Source organism: Panthera pardus, unplaced genomic scaffold (genome assembly GCF_024362965.1).
Source record: "Panthera pardus isolate Hobbes unplaced genomic scaffold, ASM2436296v1 HiC_scaffold_24, whole genome shotgun sequence".
Taxonomy (NCBI): Eukaryota; Metazoa; Chordata; class Mammalia; order Carnivora; family Felidae; genus Panthera; species Panthera pardus.
In genome coordinates, this window is record NW_026526810.1 from 94,647,087 (window position 1) to 94,662,781 (window position 15,695).

The following is a 15,695-nucleotide window of genomic DNA, read 5'->3' on the forward strand; positions in this document are numbered from 1 at the left end:
ACTTGTCTGTGATTCGGAGATGGGAACATCACAGGTTTAAGGGTTTTTTTAATGTAAGCGAAGCTAAGACCCTCAAACATGTCTAAAAGCTGATGGAAAAGAGAGAGGAAGAGAGGGAAAAAAAGGCTAATTGATGGAATGACAGATCGATGAATAAGAGGGAAGAGGATCAAAGTATAGGTATTAATTTTACTTTATTTGTTTGATAATCTTAATAGTAGCCTCTAAAATAGAGTAAGAGGAGAGAGACACCTGGTGATAAGGGACAGAATTACAAGGCTCTGATATAACGCTATCTGCAGCACTGATGATGTTCATGTTTCCAGGACTGAGTACTCAATAAGAAATATCCATGGTAGCTTCAAGTTGTCCCAGTATTCTTCACTGTTTAGCAGATTTGAAATTCATTCAATTAATTTAGTCACTGTCCTCAGCGTCCTTGTCATGAGACTTCATTAGTCAAATAATTTGGTAATAAATTCTTTCAAATTCTTATTTATTTACTTTTGAGAGAGACAGAGAGAGCATGTACACATGTGCGAATACAAGCAGGGGAGGGGCAGAGAGAAAGGGAGAGAGAGTCCCAAGCAGGTTCCACACTCAGCTCGGAGTCTGACGGGACTTGATCTCATGACCATGAGATTGTGACCTGAGCTGAAATCAAGGGTTGGACACTTAACAGACTAAGCCATCCAGGTACCCCTGTAACAGGTTCTTTTAATACTCTACTATCTTAAGTCCCTAAGATAGGATTTAAAACAGACATTTTATTTGGGTTACATAAGAATAAAGTACTAAACTAGAAACCTAATTCTATCACCAAAGGTATTCTTCTAAAATATAAAGAGGGGTGCCTGGATAGCTCAGTTGGTTAAGCACATCTGACTCTTAATTTCGGCTCAGGTCATGATCTCATGGTGGTGAGATCGAGCCCCTCGTTGGGCTCTGCACTGGGCATACAGCCTGCTTGAAATTCTCTCTCTCCCTCTCTCTCCCTGCCCCTCCCCCGCTTGTGCACATGTGCATGCGCACACTCTCTCTCAAAAAAAATACAACTAAGTAAAAATAAAATATAAAGAAACACTGGCAATGCTCTAAGGTGGTTTGAGAAGTATCTATTTGACCAGAAACTCTGAGTTCAAAACATTACTAGAAAAAAAAAGTACTACAAATAGAGAAGAATGGAATCTTTCATGTTAACAAAGCAAATTTTAGAGAAAATAGGAAAATTTACAAGATAAAGCATAGGGAAGAAGACAGACATTCTAAAGAGCCATTGTCCCTCTTTCCTATTTAAAAACTATTTCATTTTGAAATAGAGCACACAAAAGAATATATAAAAACAAAGAGGTGGCATAGCCTACTGATTAAGAACATGGATTCTGGAAAGAGAAGCCTGGCCGTGAAACACAGCTCCACATTTGGCAAGTGATTTAATCTTTCTGGACGTGAGGTTTCTCAACTGTAGCTTGGGGAGAACAGAGCCTACTTCACAGGACTGTTGTGATGATTAAATGAGCTTATACACATTAAATACATAGAACAATACTTGGCACACACTAAGCATTATATCAATTATGTAGTACTCCTGTTATTATTAGAACAAAATGGATGTTTTACAACAAAATGTACAGTTTGAAGTGTAAAACAAACATGCAGGGGTGCCTGAATGGCTCATTCAGTTGAGTGGCCAACTCTTGATTTCAGCTCAGGTCATGATCTCACAGTATGTGGGTTTGAGCCCCGCATCTGGCTCTGTGCTGACAGAAAGGAGCTCGCCTGGGATTCTCTCTCCTTCTCTCTTTGCCCCTTCCCCAATCATGCTGTCTTGCTCTCTCTCTCTAAATAACAAATAAACTTTAAAAACATATTTAAAACAAACAAACATGCATATACCCACTATTTGGTAACTTAGAAGCCCTTTGCGTGTCCCCATTCAATTACAGCCCCTACCTCCTGCCCTCCAGAAAGAATTTAGTGTTTAGCTGAATTTAAGATCTGGCTGATTTAGAATTTAGCTGAATTTCATTGCTTCTTCAAAGGCAATCCAGACGTTGTATGTAATATATGGAACTTTACTGGTAAAAAGATGAAAAATCTGAAGCTAAATGTTTTTAAAGCTGAAAAATAAACATTCATTAAAGTAGAAGAATCTATGTTAGAAATTTGGATATAAAACCCACACACTTACCCGAAAGACTTTTTTGTTTGTATTATTATTGTTCTGCCATCCAGATTCCTCAAGTTTAGTCAAATTGTTGAATTTTTGGTTTACATCTTCTATCTGTTAGTAAATAAAGCACGTTTATCAGATTAATCCTAACTTTATTAAAATGAAAAACCAGTGAACTGAAGCTTCAAAAAAATTGAGAATGGTGAGTTGGACTGATGGCATATAAAATTAGACAAAGCCATCCTCAATTTAGTATTCAAATTAAGAATTCTTATGGTAAAATTGTTATTTGTGCTTTGACAAACTTCCAAAATCTACAGAAAAGATGTCAAATATGAAGAACCCTCCTAATTTATTTTTGACCATTAAAATGTAGGAGGGATATCCTAGATGTTTGTTTCCTAAACTATACAATGTGAACACGATATGTCTTTTTCTTTTTTTTTTTTTTAAACACAATGTCTTTTGCAAATACTTTCAGTCTGTGGCTTGCCTTCTCATTCTCTTGACAGAATCTTATTTTAAAAGATACATGTAATATACCTACTAGCAGGATAAGAATGTATGATCCTTATCCTTCTGGTATGGTCCTCATCTCAACTAGTTATCTAAAGTGGCGCCTTCTGTGCACCACTTTAGGGAAGATCAAAACAAGCCTTCCCGCATTCCAGTCAAGGCTTACGTTCTTACGTTAACCTCCATGGGGCCTAGAAAATGTAGCCCCAAGAGAGGTCATTGTATAGGCGTGGACAAGATGCAGGGTCAAAGATGGAGTCAGTGTTGCCAGTGTATGATGCCTATCTTTCTGGTACTTCCAGTCTCCTCCAAAGAGGAAACCATTGTTAATAATTTAGTAAACATGCTTCAAACCCCCTATTATGCATTTATACACATGCATACTCTCAATTTCTCTCTCCTGAAAAAATGTAAATGTCAAAAAGATCAGGATTACACTATGACCAACTGATGTTCAACAATGTGTCAATGTAATCCAATGAGGAAAGGATAGTCTTTTCAACAACAGTGCTGGGGAAATTGGATATACACACAAAAAAAGATGAATTAAAGTCTTACCTATATCATACACAAAAATGAACTCCAAATGAATCATATACCTAACTGTAGAGCTAGAACTACACTTTTAGAAAAAAACATAAGAAAATCTTTGTGAGCTGACATTTGGCAAAAAAAGAGTTCTTAGACATGGTGTCAAAAATCACAACATAGAAGAAAAAAGTTGATAAGTTGAATATCATCAAAATTAAAAACATTTACACTTCAAAAGATACCATTAAGAAAATTAAGACAAGCTACAAAGTGGGGGAAAATATTTGCAGATAATATTTCTGATAAAAGACTTGTCTTCAGAATATACAGTTAGAACTCAATAACAAAAAGACAAACCCAATTTAAAATGGCCAAAAGATTTGAATAGAAATTTCACCAAAGAAGACATTTAAATGGCTAACAAACACATGAAAAGATAATTATCATAATTCATTAGGGAAATGCAAATCAAAACTACAACAAATACTTCGTACCCACTAGGATGGTTCCACTAGACAGACAGTAACAATACTAGTCAGGATGTGGAGACATAGGAAAACTCATACATTGTTGGCAGGAAAGTAAAATATTACAATCACTTTGGCAAACAGTATGGCAGTTTCTTAAAACTCAAACGTAAATTTACTATATGACCCAGCAATATCTAGATATTTACCTCAAGAGAAATGAAAACTTATGTCCACACTAAGATTTGTATGTGAATATTCAAAGAAGATATTCATAATCACCAAAGTAGAAACAATCCAAGTGTCCTTCAACTGGTGAATAGAGAATGGTGTATTTACCCAAAGAACTACTACTCAGCAATGAAAAGGAACAAAGTACAGATACATCGCACAACGTGCAAGAACCTCAAAAACGTCATGCTAAGTGAAAGAAGCCACATATGAGAGACTACATATGGTATTATTTTACTTAATATGAAGTGTCCAGAAAAGGCAAATCTACGGAGTAAGTTGCTTGGGGCTGGGAGTGGGAATGGGGATTCACTTGCATACAGGAAAGAAAGGTCTTTTAATGCTGAAAATATTCTACACTTGGATTGTGGTGACGGTTGCACAACTCTGCAAATTTACTGAAAATCATTGAACTGTGCATTCAGAACTGGTAAGTTTTATGATATTAAACTTCAGAAAAGCTCTTAAAGGAAAAAAAAAAAAAAAAAAGGTCCCAGAAGGCAACTTGAAGAGGCTCCCAATGGCCAAAGCTGGGAAATGAGTATCAATAGATACTAAATATAAACAATATAAACACATCAAATACCTCAAATCTATCAATTATTAATATTAAAAAACAAAATTGGTTACCATTGAATGATGCTAGTGAAACTCATTATCAAAACTGGAAAATATGTAAAAACTGGTCATAAAGCAATACTTAACATCACCATGACTACCTCAACACTATTCACGTCAGGGCCATACAGCAATGGACATTATCTTTCCTTCACTTTTTCTCTACTCTGAATACTGTTTTTGCTTTTCATTTGCTTGGTTTTTATGTATCTATCATCAATTCACCTCTAAATTTTATAAAAACCTCCTCTGAATACAATTTAAAAAGCAAACAGGGGCGCCTGTGTGGCTTGGTCAGTTGAGCATCTGACTCTGGATTTCAGCTCAGGTCATGATCCCAGGGTCACGTGATGGAGCCCCGCTCAGCCTGGAGCCTGCTTGGGATTCTCTCAATTTCTCCCTCTGCCCCTCTCCCACTTGTCTTTTTTCACTCTCTCTAAAAATAAAAAATAAGTGAAAAAGCTAGCAAACAAATCAGGTATTATATATTTAGCTCAATCTCACACAGACCAATCTCACAGGGACCAGGTCCTCCTGCTCTAATCTCAACCACTGCTTCGTAAACTACACACCTCACCACAACTCAGCCCCAATTCCCTTACCCCTTTCTGACACTCAGTCCCACCTCCTCTCATTTCTTGGTTTACTCCATCATTTTTGTGAGGTACATTCTCACTTGGTTTTATAAGAAAGAGAACATGGGAGGTAAAATTTGAGACTGTGTGTGTCTAAAAAGTGCCTTTTCACCCTCACATATGATTGGTTGGGTACAAAACTCCAAGTTGGAACTTATTTTCCGTCAGAAGTTTGAGGGCATTGTTTTCTCAGCTTTCAGTGTTGCTGTTGAGAAATCCAAGGCTATTCTGATTCTTGATCCTTTGTATAAGACTTGTTTTCTCTCTCTGGAAGTTTCTAGATTTTTCTCTTCATCCCTAAAGTTGTACAATCATATTTAATAATGTGCATTGGTGTGGGCTTACTCTGATTCACAATGCTAGACACTCAATGGCTCCCTTCGATCTGGAATTCAGGTCCTCCAGTTTGGGAAAAAAATTTCAACTATTTCATTGGTTATTTCCTCTCCATTATTTTTTCTGTTCCCTTTTTCTGGAATTCCTATTATTTAGATATTATACTTCCTAGACCAGCCCACTTAATCTTCTTATCTACTTCTTATCTTATTCAACTCTGCTACTTTACATCTCTCTCTTTGCTCTATTTTATGGGAGATCTTAACTTCATATTCCATCTTTGTACTGAATCTTACATTTCTGCTCTCACAGTGTTTAACTTCAAAGAATAATTTTTGTTGTTCTCTGAATGTTTTTTTAATAGCTGTTCTTAATAGACAGATGAAACATCTGTTCCCTTTGAGAATATTAACACTTGCATGTAAAAGTTCTTTTCTGGGGTGCCTGGGTGGCTCAGTCAGGTAAGCGGCCGACTTCGGCTCAAGTCATGATCTCAAGGTTTGTGAGTTCAAGCCCCGCGTTGGGCTCTGTGCTGACAGCTAAGAGCCTGGAGTCTGCTTCAGATTCTGTGTCTCCCTCTCTCTCTGCCCTTTCCCTGCTTGTGTCCAGTCTTTCTGTCTCTCTCAAAACAAATAAACATTAAAAAAAAAAAAAGTTATTTTCTCCTTGTATTATCTTCATTTCCTTCATCCAAAAAGTTTTCTTCCTGAGAAGAAACTTGCTTTTGACTTTTTTTTTCTTTTTTTCAGATTCAAGGCTGTCCTCAAATGTCTAATGACTTTTGGCTACTGGTTCCTGAAATAATATTTTGTATGTACATCTATAAAATAAGTCAAGAAGCTAGAAAGTGTCATCTCCTCCCATGCTTTTCCTGATCTTCCTAGTGATTCCCTCCACTATAGCACTTTGTACATTAGATTAGAATTATATCCTGTGTCTGACTCACTAATAAACTACAAGCTTCTCTGGGAGAGAGAATGTGCCTTATTTTTCAACTTCTGGTATAATGCCTGGCACACAGTTAGAACTCAATAACTGCTAGATGATCTGAATTAGTAAGGACTAGAGTTGCTCATTTTTCTAAAGTGCAGAATCATTACAGTCTAAACAACATTCCAAACTATCCAGAAATCATCCTGACAACACAAGGAAGAAGTAGACATCATTTATAAAATTTAGACAGTACTTTAATTTTTTTTTCATGTTTATTTATTTTTGAGAGAGAGAGAGAGAGGGAGCACACATGAGTGAACACGAGCGGGGGAGGGGCAGAGAGAGTGGGAGACACAGAATCCGGAGCAGGCTCCAGGGTCTGAGCTGTTAGCACAGAGCCTGACGCAGGGCTTGAACCCACAAACTGCAAGATCATGATCTGAGCTGAAGTCGGCTGACTCAGTTAACTGACTGAGCCACCTAGGTCCCTCTAGACAGTACTTTACAGTTTATAAAGATGCTGTCTGATATCTCATTTAACATTATTGATACCTAAAAAGCAGTTCCATTACCCCCATTTAATTATTGTTAACCTCTTTTTTTTAGTGTTTATTCACTTTTGAGATACAGAAAGACAGAGCACAAGTGGGGAAGGGCCAGAAAGAGAGGGAGACACAGAATCCGAAGCAGGCTCCAGGCACCAAGCTGTCAGCACAGAGCCCAATGTGGGGTTTGAACTCACAAACTGTGAGATCATGACCTGAGCTGAAATCAGATGCTTAACCGACTAAGCTACCCAGGCGCCCCAACCTCATTTTTTAATCTCATTTTTTTTAATGTTTATTTTATTTTTGAGAAAGAGAGCACAAGCAAGGGAGGGGCAGAGACAGAGGGGGAGAGAGGATCCGAAGCAGGCTCTGTGCTAACAGCAGAGGAGCCCGATGCGGGGCTTGAACTCATGAACCATGAGATCATGACCTGAGCCAAAATAGGAGGCTCAACTGACTGAGCCACCCAGGTGCCCCAACCTCATTTTCAAAAAGATCAGGCTCAGAGTTAATATAATGAAAATGCTTGACCACGTACCTGAAAACTAACCATATCCCAAAATCCATCCAGATCTGTACAGGTCGTCTCCTTCTCACCTCGTTTGTATTCACAATTGTCCACCAGCCCTTCAAACTGCTTGAACCTTTCCTTCATAAGGAGTCTTGTTTGCCCAACTGCTGTGCGAATAAGATCTTTAGCTAGAGGAAAGATGAGGTTTTTAAAAGTTAAAAGACAAAAAAAAAAAAAACTAGACCTATATTGTCAGCCTACCAATTGATAAGGCCTCACCATAAATTTCAAAATTTTTAACTTAGTGCAAAACAAAAAATAGAACTGCAAAACTGTCCTAAAAATACTGAGCATTAACTGCCTGCTTTAATTCCTGCTAAAAATCAGCAATATTCATTCTCATACACACCGCTGCACAATAAACGGCATTTTACCTCTATTTGTATTTAATAAGAATTCAGCCTCAAACAACTCATCACACAACAGTATCCACGAAGGGCTTCACATTGACAGAACACAAATGACTTTTTTCTAAACAGCTTCCCCAAATAAGTCAAATTAAGGAATTTTTCTGAAAATCTGTGCCATATTGATTTAGGTAGTGATTTCCATATTGATTATTGATTTGGGATTATTTTCATTCAGAAAATATTTTTGTTTAATTAAACAATACCAGTTACAGAGGTCACTCATAGTTACATAAAAAATATCTAATAAGCAAATGTCTAATTTTCAGGAATAATCAATATTCCAATTCCTTGTATCTCTTAAGTCATGTACCAATTTAGCACAGAGATATTAGCAAATGTATGTTGAGATATAAAAAATTCCTGTTTTGAATAACAATGTAACTATGAAGTTGGACACTAGATCTTTATGTTTCAGATAAATGTATAACTATATTTAAAAACACAAAACTAAAACATAAAAAAAATATAAACGTTCCCTCACCATCATCTGGAATGTCCAATTCAAGCTTCCTGTCCCACTCCAAGCAGTGCGAAGTTAATTTCTCAGTTTCTGACTGAAGAATATTTCTAAAATTATGATATACATTTGTTTTACAAATGTTTCTCATACTAATATCTAAGTATTTGCATTATGACACACATAACATTAGAAAGGTGTAAAAGATAGGCACGATGTTAATTTTTCAGCATTGATGCTGATTTTATGAATTGTGATATATTAAATCCATAAATACAAGTTGATACCCTATGTTCATCTTTCTATACCTAGAACTTATGCAAATGGGTTAGTGCCAAGAGCCCACTTTTCACCCTACACTATTATTTCCAACTTCTTCTGTTCTTATTTTTCAGAGACTTCACAGAAATAATCAGATGTTCTTTATCTCTGTTATTAGTTCTCTGTTATTGCCCATGGAATGAAGACCAACTCAACTCTCAAGAGCAAGCTGAAGCCAAACACTGTAAGTATGGAATTACAGTTATAAGGCCCTACAGGTTCTCTGTAATTAGTAGGCTTTGCTTGCCTCTCCAAAGGCAGTGGTTCTCAACAGGGGTCAATTTTGTATCCACCCCCCCCCCCCCACCCCGCCCTCCCTGGACATATTTGACACTGTCTAGAGGCATTTTTGTCATGAACTGGAGGGGCACTACTGGCCAAGGATGTTACCAAACAATCTGGAATGCAGAAGATGGTCCCCATGAGAATTATCTAGTCTAAAATGTCAATAGTGCCAAGGTTAAGAAACTGGCCTAAGGTGATCGTAATCTGTTTCTTTATAAAAAGCATCCTAGCAGGAGAAACTGAGGATAGTTTTTGTTTCCTAGAAGAAAAACTTAGCTGTTTATATCTAATAGCATGACAGAGAATGACTTAATTTATGAGAAAGGAGACCTGGCTTAGATCTGATGTTATTAAGTTGGGTAAATTGCTCATTGTCTCAATGTCTCACAGTTGAAAACACAACGGATTAGCTAAATCTCTAAAATTCATTACAGTTCTAAAATCTCAAGCTCTAAAAATAATTGAAGTGGCTTTCAAACACATAAAAAGAAACTTGTTAATAGTAGAATAAACATTAAAACTGCAGCAAGATAGTATCTTACCTACTTATCTATTTGATTGGCAAAGCTCAAAAAATTGTTAATCTTATGTTGAAAAAGGTATGAGAATGTCCTTGCTACATTTACTCAAGAAAAACAGCATCGGGGTGCCTGGGTGGCTCAGTCGGTTGGGCGTCCGACTTCAGCTCAGGTCATGATCTTGCACTTCATGGGTTCAAGCCCTGCATCAGGCTCTGTGCTGACAGCTCAGAGCCTGGAGCCTGCTTCGGATTCTGTGTCTCCCTCTCTCTCTGCCCCTCCACTGCTCATGCTCTGTCTCAAAAATAAATAAAACATTAAAAAAAAAGAAAAACAGCATGTACATAAGCATGTTGTGCTCATGCCTGCGTGTGGATAATTTGGAAAATCTGAATACTGACTGGATATTTTATGACATTAATTATCATTATTACATTAAGCACAATAAATATTACGGTTAATGTTAACATGAGTTTTCAACTTTGAAAAATACCTACAGAAATATTAATGGGTGAAGTGATATGATTATTTGGGATTTTCTTAAAACATCTTGAGTCAGAAGTATATGTAAATATGAAACAAGATTGACCCTGAGTGATGAGTACAAGGGAGTTCAGTGTACTGTTCCCTGTACTTTCATATGTTTTAAATTTTCCACAATAAGAAGTTTTAAAAAAAAAAAAAAAGAAGAGCATGTAATTATTTCCTGTGTGATGTGGAATGTTGGGGCCTTTCTCCAAATGCAGTCCACTGATTTGTTTCCAAGGCCTGTTAAGTGACATGGTTGAGTTTCCCCAAAAGGATGTTAATTTTCACTCTTCACAGATGGAAAAACATAATCCTACTTCATGACTTAGTAGGCCAAAGAGCTTCCTACCATCTCCCACTAACCTTCCTTTGTAAAATAAAGGTTAACTCAGTTTCTTTGTCGAGGGTGTAAACAGTATGAGAAAATAGGAATTCCCATAACTTGCTGAAAGGAATGTAAATTGAGGTTGTTATATATTTTCACATGAGAGAATTGGAATGCATACAAGGTTGTTCCTTGCAGCCTTGATTGTATTAGTAATGGACTGACTTCAGTGTAAATAATGAGCAACAGCAATTTACTATTAAGTAAATAGTGGTACATCACATACTGGATACTATATGGTCATTAAACACACACACACACACACACACACACACACACAAACACATACACAAACACACACAAACAACACGAGTGAGCTCTTTAAGTATTAAAATGGAATGTCTCCCACAATGAACATTAAATGAAAGCAGAATAGTAAACTACTGTGTATATTAAAAGTGGGAAAAAATATATATGCTTGTCTACGTATATGTTATCTATCTCTCTGAAAGTTTTCATAAAACATGAGTAACACTGGCCTCCATGGAAGATTAACCATGGGGTTAGGAGACAGTTGAGAAAGGGCTTCTCACTTGTACCTTTTTCTACCTTTTGAACTAGGAACCACATGAATTAAAGTACCAGCTACTGAAAACATAATTAAAAAAAAACTTTTTTTTGTTTATTTACTTTTGAGAGAAAGACAGAGTGTGAGTGGGGGAAAGACAGAGAGAGAAGGAGAGACAGAATCTGAATCAGGCTCCAGGCTCTGAGCTGTGCCCACAGAGCCAAATGTGGGACTTGAACTCACAGACCATGAGATCTTGACCTGAGCTGAAGTCGGATGCTTAACTGACTGAGCCACCCAGGACGCCCCATAATTAAAATTTAAAAGATAAATAAAAATCACTAAGAGTTTAATTCATCTATTATATAAAGGCTAAAATAGTTTAATTTGGGTTTTAAATATCTAGACATTAATGCAAACATTTTACACTAGGAACAAAATGGACAAACCTGAAATATGGCACATCATGTTGTGGCTGAGATACCTGATCTTCATTTATTTCAAGTGACGGGACTTCTTTTGTTGGGAGGCCATTTGAATTTTTAGTAGTTTCATCTTTATTTAAGACATGTTCTACAAAGAAAACACCACAGGTAAATTTCAAAGCAGCAGTTTTTCTAAAATGCCATCCCCTACAAAAGACAAAATTTTAGAATCCTTCAATTTTTTCTTTGTTGAACTTTAACATTTTATTTCTGCTTCAATGATTTCATTTATCACATCTCCTCTAAAGTGTCTTGACATTTTCATCTCTTCAAATTTGCATTTCCCCCCTTCTCTCAGTCTGCATTCCTCATTCCAATTCTCTGTCTGGATGTCTTTCCCCAGGTTTCCCATCTCTTCTGAGTCTGTGTGGCTCTAAACAAATCTCTGATAAATCATAGTCCGGAAGGTAAGTAAAAATTTAATTAAAATACCATACCTTTATTCCAAACTGTGAGAGAACCCAAAGGACACTGCAGTTTATTTGAATCTTGATGTACTATCTTCGTAGAGGAAGTTTTACACTTTTGGGCCAGAATTTCTTTTGTTGGTTCTTGAGTCTTAGCACTAAAAGCAATAGCAAAAATACACTTTATGAAGCATGAATCCTATATATCTAATTGAAGTATTTCAAAATTACATTGCTTTTTAAAAACCTGGGATAAAATAAAAATATTTATTTTTATTTTCTTTTAAATATTTATTTTTGAGAGAGCACAGCATGAGCGGGGCAGAGAGAGGGTGACAGAGGATACAAAACAGAGCCTGCAGTGATAGCAGCAAGCCCCATGTGGGCTCGAACTCACTGACCACAAACTCATGACCTGAGTTGAAATCAGACGCTCAACCTACTGAGCCACCCAAGTGCCCTGAAATATGTTTATTTTTAAAACAATAGGTCCATTCTGGAGCAGAAAAATTTAAACACCTATGTAGTGGGAATGTTCATATTCACTAATTATAATGAGATCTAAATACTTTGAAGATCTCTTAATGGAATAAACACTTAGCAGTCTTGCTGCTGCCGGGCAGTTTCTAGTAAATCTGCCAACAGCCAGTCTGCAAAACAATCCTGTCTTTTCTTTTAAAGAGTCCAACTGATCCCTCTCCCTGCTCCACTTTGCAAGTTAATCAGTTTTTCTAAAGTGTACTCAGCAAAAGAACACAAACCAAAGCCCATGTCTGAGCTACAGTATTATAGCAACTTTTTTTTTTTAAATGTTTATTTATTTTTGACAGAGAGAGACAGAGAGAGAGAGCATGAGCATGGGAAGGGCAGAGAGAAAGGGAGACACAGAATCTGAAGCAGGCTCCAGGCTCTGAGCTGTCAGCACAGCCTGATGCAGGGCTTGAACTCACAAACCACAAGATCATGACCCGAGCCGAAGTCAGACACTTAACTGACTGAGCCACTCAGGTACCCCGGCAACTTCTTCTAAAAATTTATTTCCAAGTGTTATAACAAAGTCACTTATTAAAAGCAATGAAACATAAATTGTACTAGGAAAATAAGGTTAATAACAATGCACAGGAAATATCAAAACTGTCAAATAGATTATTGTAGCCTTCTGAAGAATTTTTTAGCCAAATTTTAATGAGTTATAATTAAATTAACTAAATAATAACTTTTAAAAAGCACAAGCCAAATCTAAGAAAGGCATTTGTTACCATCTTAGCAAGGAATTCATTATTAACATTACATTCTTACATTTCTGTTTCTAAAGGGGTCCAGGTATAACTGGGTGTCAAGAAAGCATTGGCACTTCTGGGAGTCATAGGTGTTACTTGATAGGTCCTCAGACCATCCAATGGCTGAAACATAAAATCTTGAGGTGCGAAGGAATTCTTTCCTTTCATTTTTGCAGTATTTGTCTTAGGTAAGTTTTCCAGTTTTGATAAGACTCCATCTGGATCCATTCCATTTGTTGTACTGGTTTGTGAATCCAAAGTATTTTCTTTACTATCAAGTTTAAAAGAAATGACCTAGTTGTAAGTAAACAGAATAGAGTGAGAATTGCTCTTCTGGGATATATTTGACCAATTTTTACAGGCTGAAAATGTGACAGTTGAGATCTATGTCCCACATACATAATTTAAGAGACGACAAAAACAAATACAATGAAATGTATATAAGGAATCAGAAGACCAGCTATACTAAACCAATGCTAAGATCCAGAAAGAGGGAGAACCAATCCTCATTATAGGAATAAATAATAGGTTTTAGGTATTACAACAAATTAAAATATATGAAAACTAAAATGGAAAAATTACTCACCTAACAAATACAGATCTCTTTTTACTTTGATTATGATGATAATTACAATAGTTTGAGAATCAGAAATCCAACGTTTATTAAATGACTACTACTGTCAAGTACCAAATCATTTCTGTAAATAACCTTGATTATAAATAACCTTGTCATATGAGCAAAATTATTTTTTAAGATTACACAATAAGATGAACCATATAAAATGTGAAGTATATCTTATTTTTCAAGTCAATGTAATTACTTGTTTTTTAATAGAGATGTAATTGACATGTAACATTGTATTAGTTTCAAGTGTATAACATGATTCAATATTTGTATATATTGTGAAAATGATCACCACAGTAAGTCTAGTTAACATGTATCACTATAGTTACAGAATTTTTTGGTGATGAGAACTTTTAAGATCTACTCTAAGCAACTTTCAAATATGCAATACAATATTATTAACTATAGTCATCATGTGATATATCCCCAGGACTTATTTCAACCTGGACAAGAATTTAAGGGTGATACTATCTCTGAGGCCAACATGGAAGTGAAAGTAAAAACCTAGTGATAATCCTTAAAGAGGAAATCAATCTTAAGGGAAGAACATGAGGTCCAGCTGCTTACTCGTGAAGATTCACCCTATACTGTCTTCCTGGAGGATCCAGATTTGATTTTTTAGTAAAATCTAGCCAGGTTGTTTACAGCTTGGCAAAACTTTTATTTTTAAGGTTAAGGAATTATAATGTGGCTTATAAACCAAGGAACTGGGCCCTCAAACTGGTGAATCTTTTTTGAAGACTCTACTAGACTCTATGCTAGATGCTATCAGAAATGTTAGGTTATTTAATTCTTAAAACTACTCCAAGTAAGTATTGCATGTTAGAGATGGGAAAACAAATTCATAACTTGTCCAAAGTTATCTAGCTAATTGGAAGCAGAGACAATATTCAAACTCACACCTAAATGAATCCAAAGTCAATACATTTCACCCTACTACATCTTATCGCTTAGTCAAATCTCATGTGAAGGTTTCTGTCAACTAATGTTATTGTATTTCTCTATCTCCTGTTAACCAAATTATCCTTTCTCTAGCTTATAAAGCTCTGAGGATATAATACCTGAAAGACAACAATATATCCTCTTCATGCTTCTTTATGGTTCAAGATGTTTTAACACACATGTAGGTTAATTCTCTTGAAGCAGCTCTGTATGCTTAATTTCAGCTTTATGCAAGTGGCAATGAGATTTTCAAAGTATCTAGGAATAAACAGATGTTTATACTCTACCTTTTCAGGCTTTGTTTCTATATTTTTGGCAGGTCTTCCTTGATTTGGTGCCTTTCTCTCTATTTCATGATCTAAAATAAAAGTGAAATAAAACAACCATTTTGATTAGATAGAAAATGCTACTTTAAAAGCACTAGGTAATTGGGAAAAGGAAAAAAGGCAGCAATAGGAATATATATCTTAAAGGATTTTTTGATTAAGTCATATTATAAAATGAGATAAAAACAGATGAAATTTCCTGCCAAGTAAAGGCCATCTGTTTTCAAAACCAAGTGTTAAGGTATTTTACTTTACCTTTTGGCTCTGAATATCAAGTACATATTTATTATAGAAAATTAGGAAAATAAAGAAAAGCACAAACACAACAAAATTAAAAATAATCTACGAATACATTACTCAATAACAATCATTAGTGTCACTTTAGTGTATGTTTTTCCAGTTTTACCCTACATTCACATATTCACATACATATTTTAGGATTGTGATCATAGTGTTCAGAATCTGACCTGTTTTTCTTTGCCCACTCAATATATCACGTTCTTTCACAACACTGTCCTTAAATATTTACATTGTATTCCACCAAATGGATGGGCTGTAATTTATTTGGGCCATTAAATGTTCACTTTGAAGCACTGCTTACACCAATTCAGGTACTTCCACCTTTGAGTACCCACAGAATGCTACCTGGATGCTGAGGC

At 35.9% G+C, this 15,695-nt stretch overlaps 1 protein-coding gene across 3 annotated transcripts in view; it reads right to left on the reverse strand.

Annotated features, from left to right (window-relative positions):
• The window catches only part of DLGAP5 (DLG associated protein 5), a 40,013-nt gene that overhangs the window by 13,152 nt on the left and 11,166 nt on the right, over positions 1-15,695 (reverse strand). For all 3 annotated transcript variants that reach the window (XM_019451738.2, XM_019451737.2, XM_019451739.2), the window contains exons 7-13: positions 14,998-15,068; positions 13,163-13,437; positions 11,894-12,021; positions 11,421-11,544; positions 8,451-8,536; positions 7,527-7,687; positions 2,192-2,284 (exon numbers count right to left, since the gene is read on the reverse strand). In XM_019451738.2, coding sequence (XP_019307283.2) covers positions 2,192-2,284; positions 7,527-7,687; positions 8,451-8,536; positions 11,421-11,544; positions 11,894-12,021; positions 13,163-13,437; positions 14,998-15,068 — 938 coding nt within the window. The remainder of the gene's footprint in view (positions 1-2,191; positions 2,285-7,526; positions 7,688-8,450; positions 8,537-11,420; positions 11,545-11,893; positions 12,022-13,162; positions 13,438-14,997; positions 15,069-15,695) is intronic.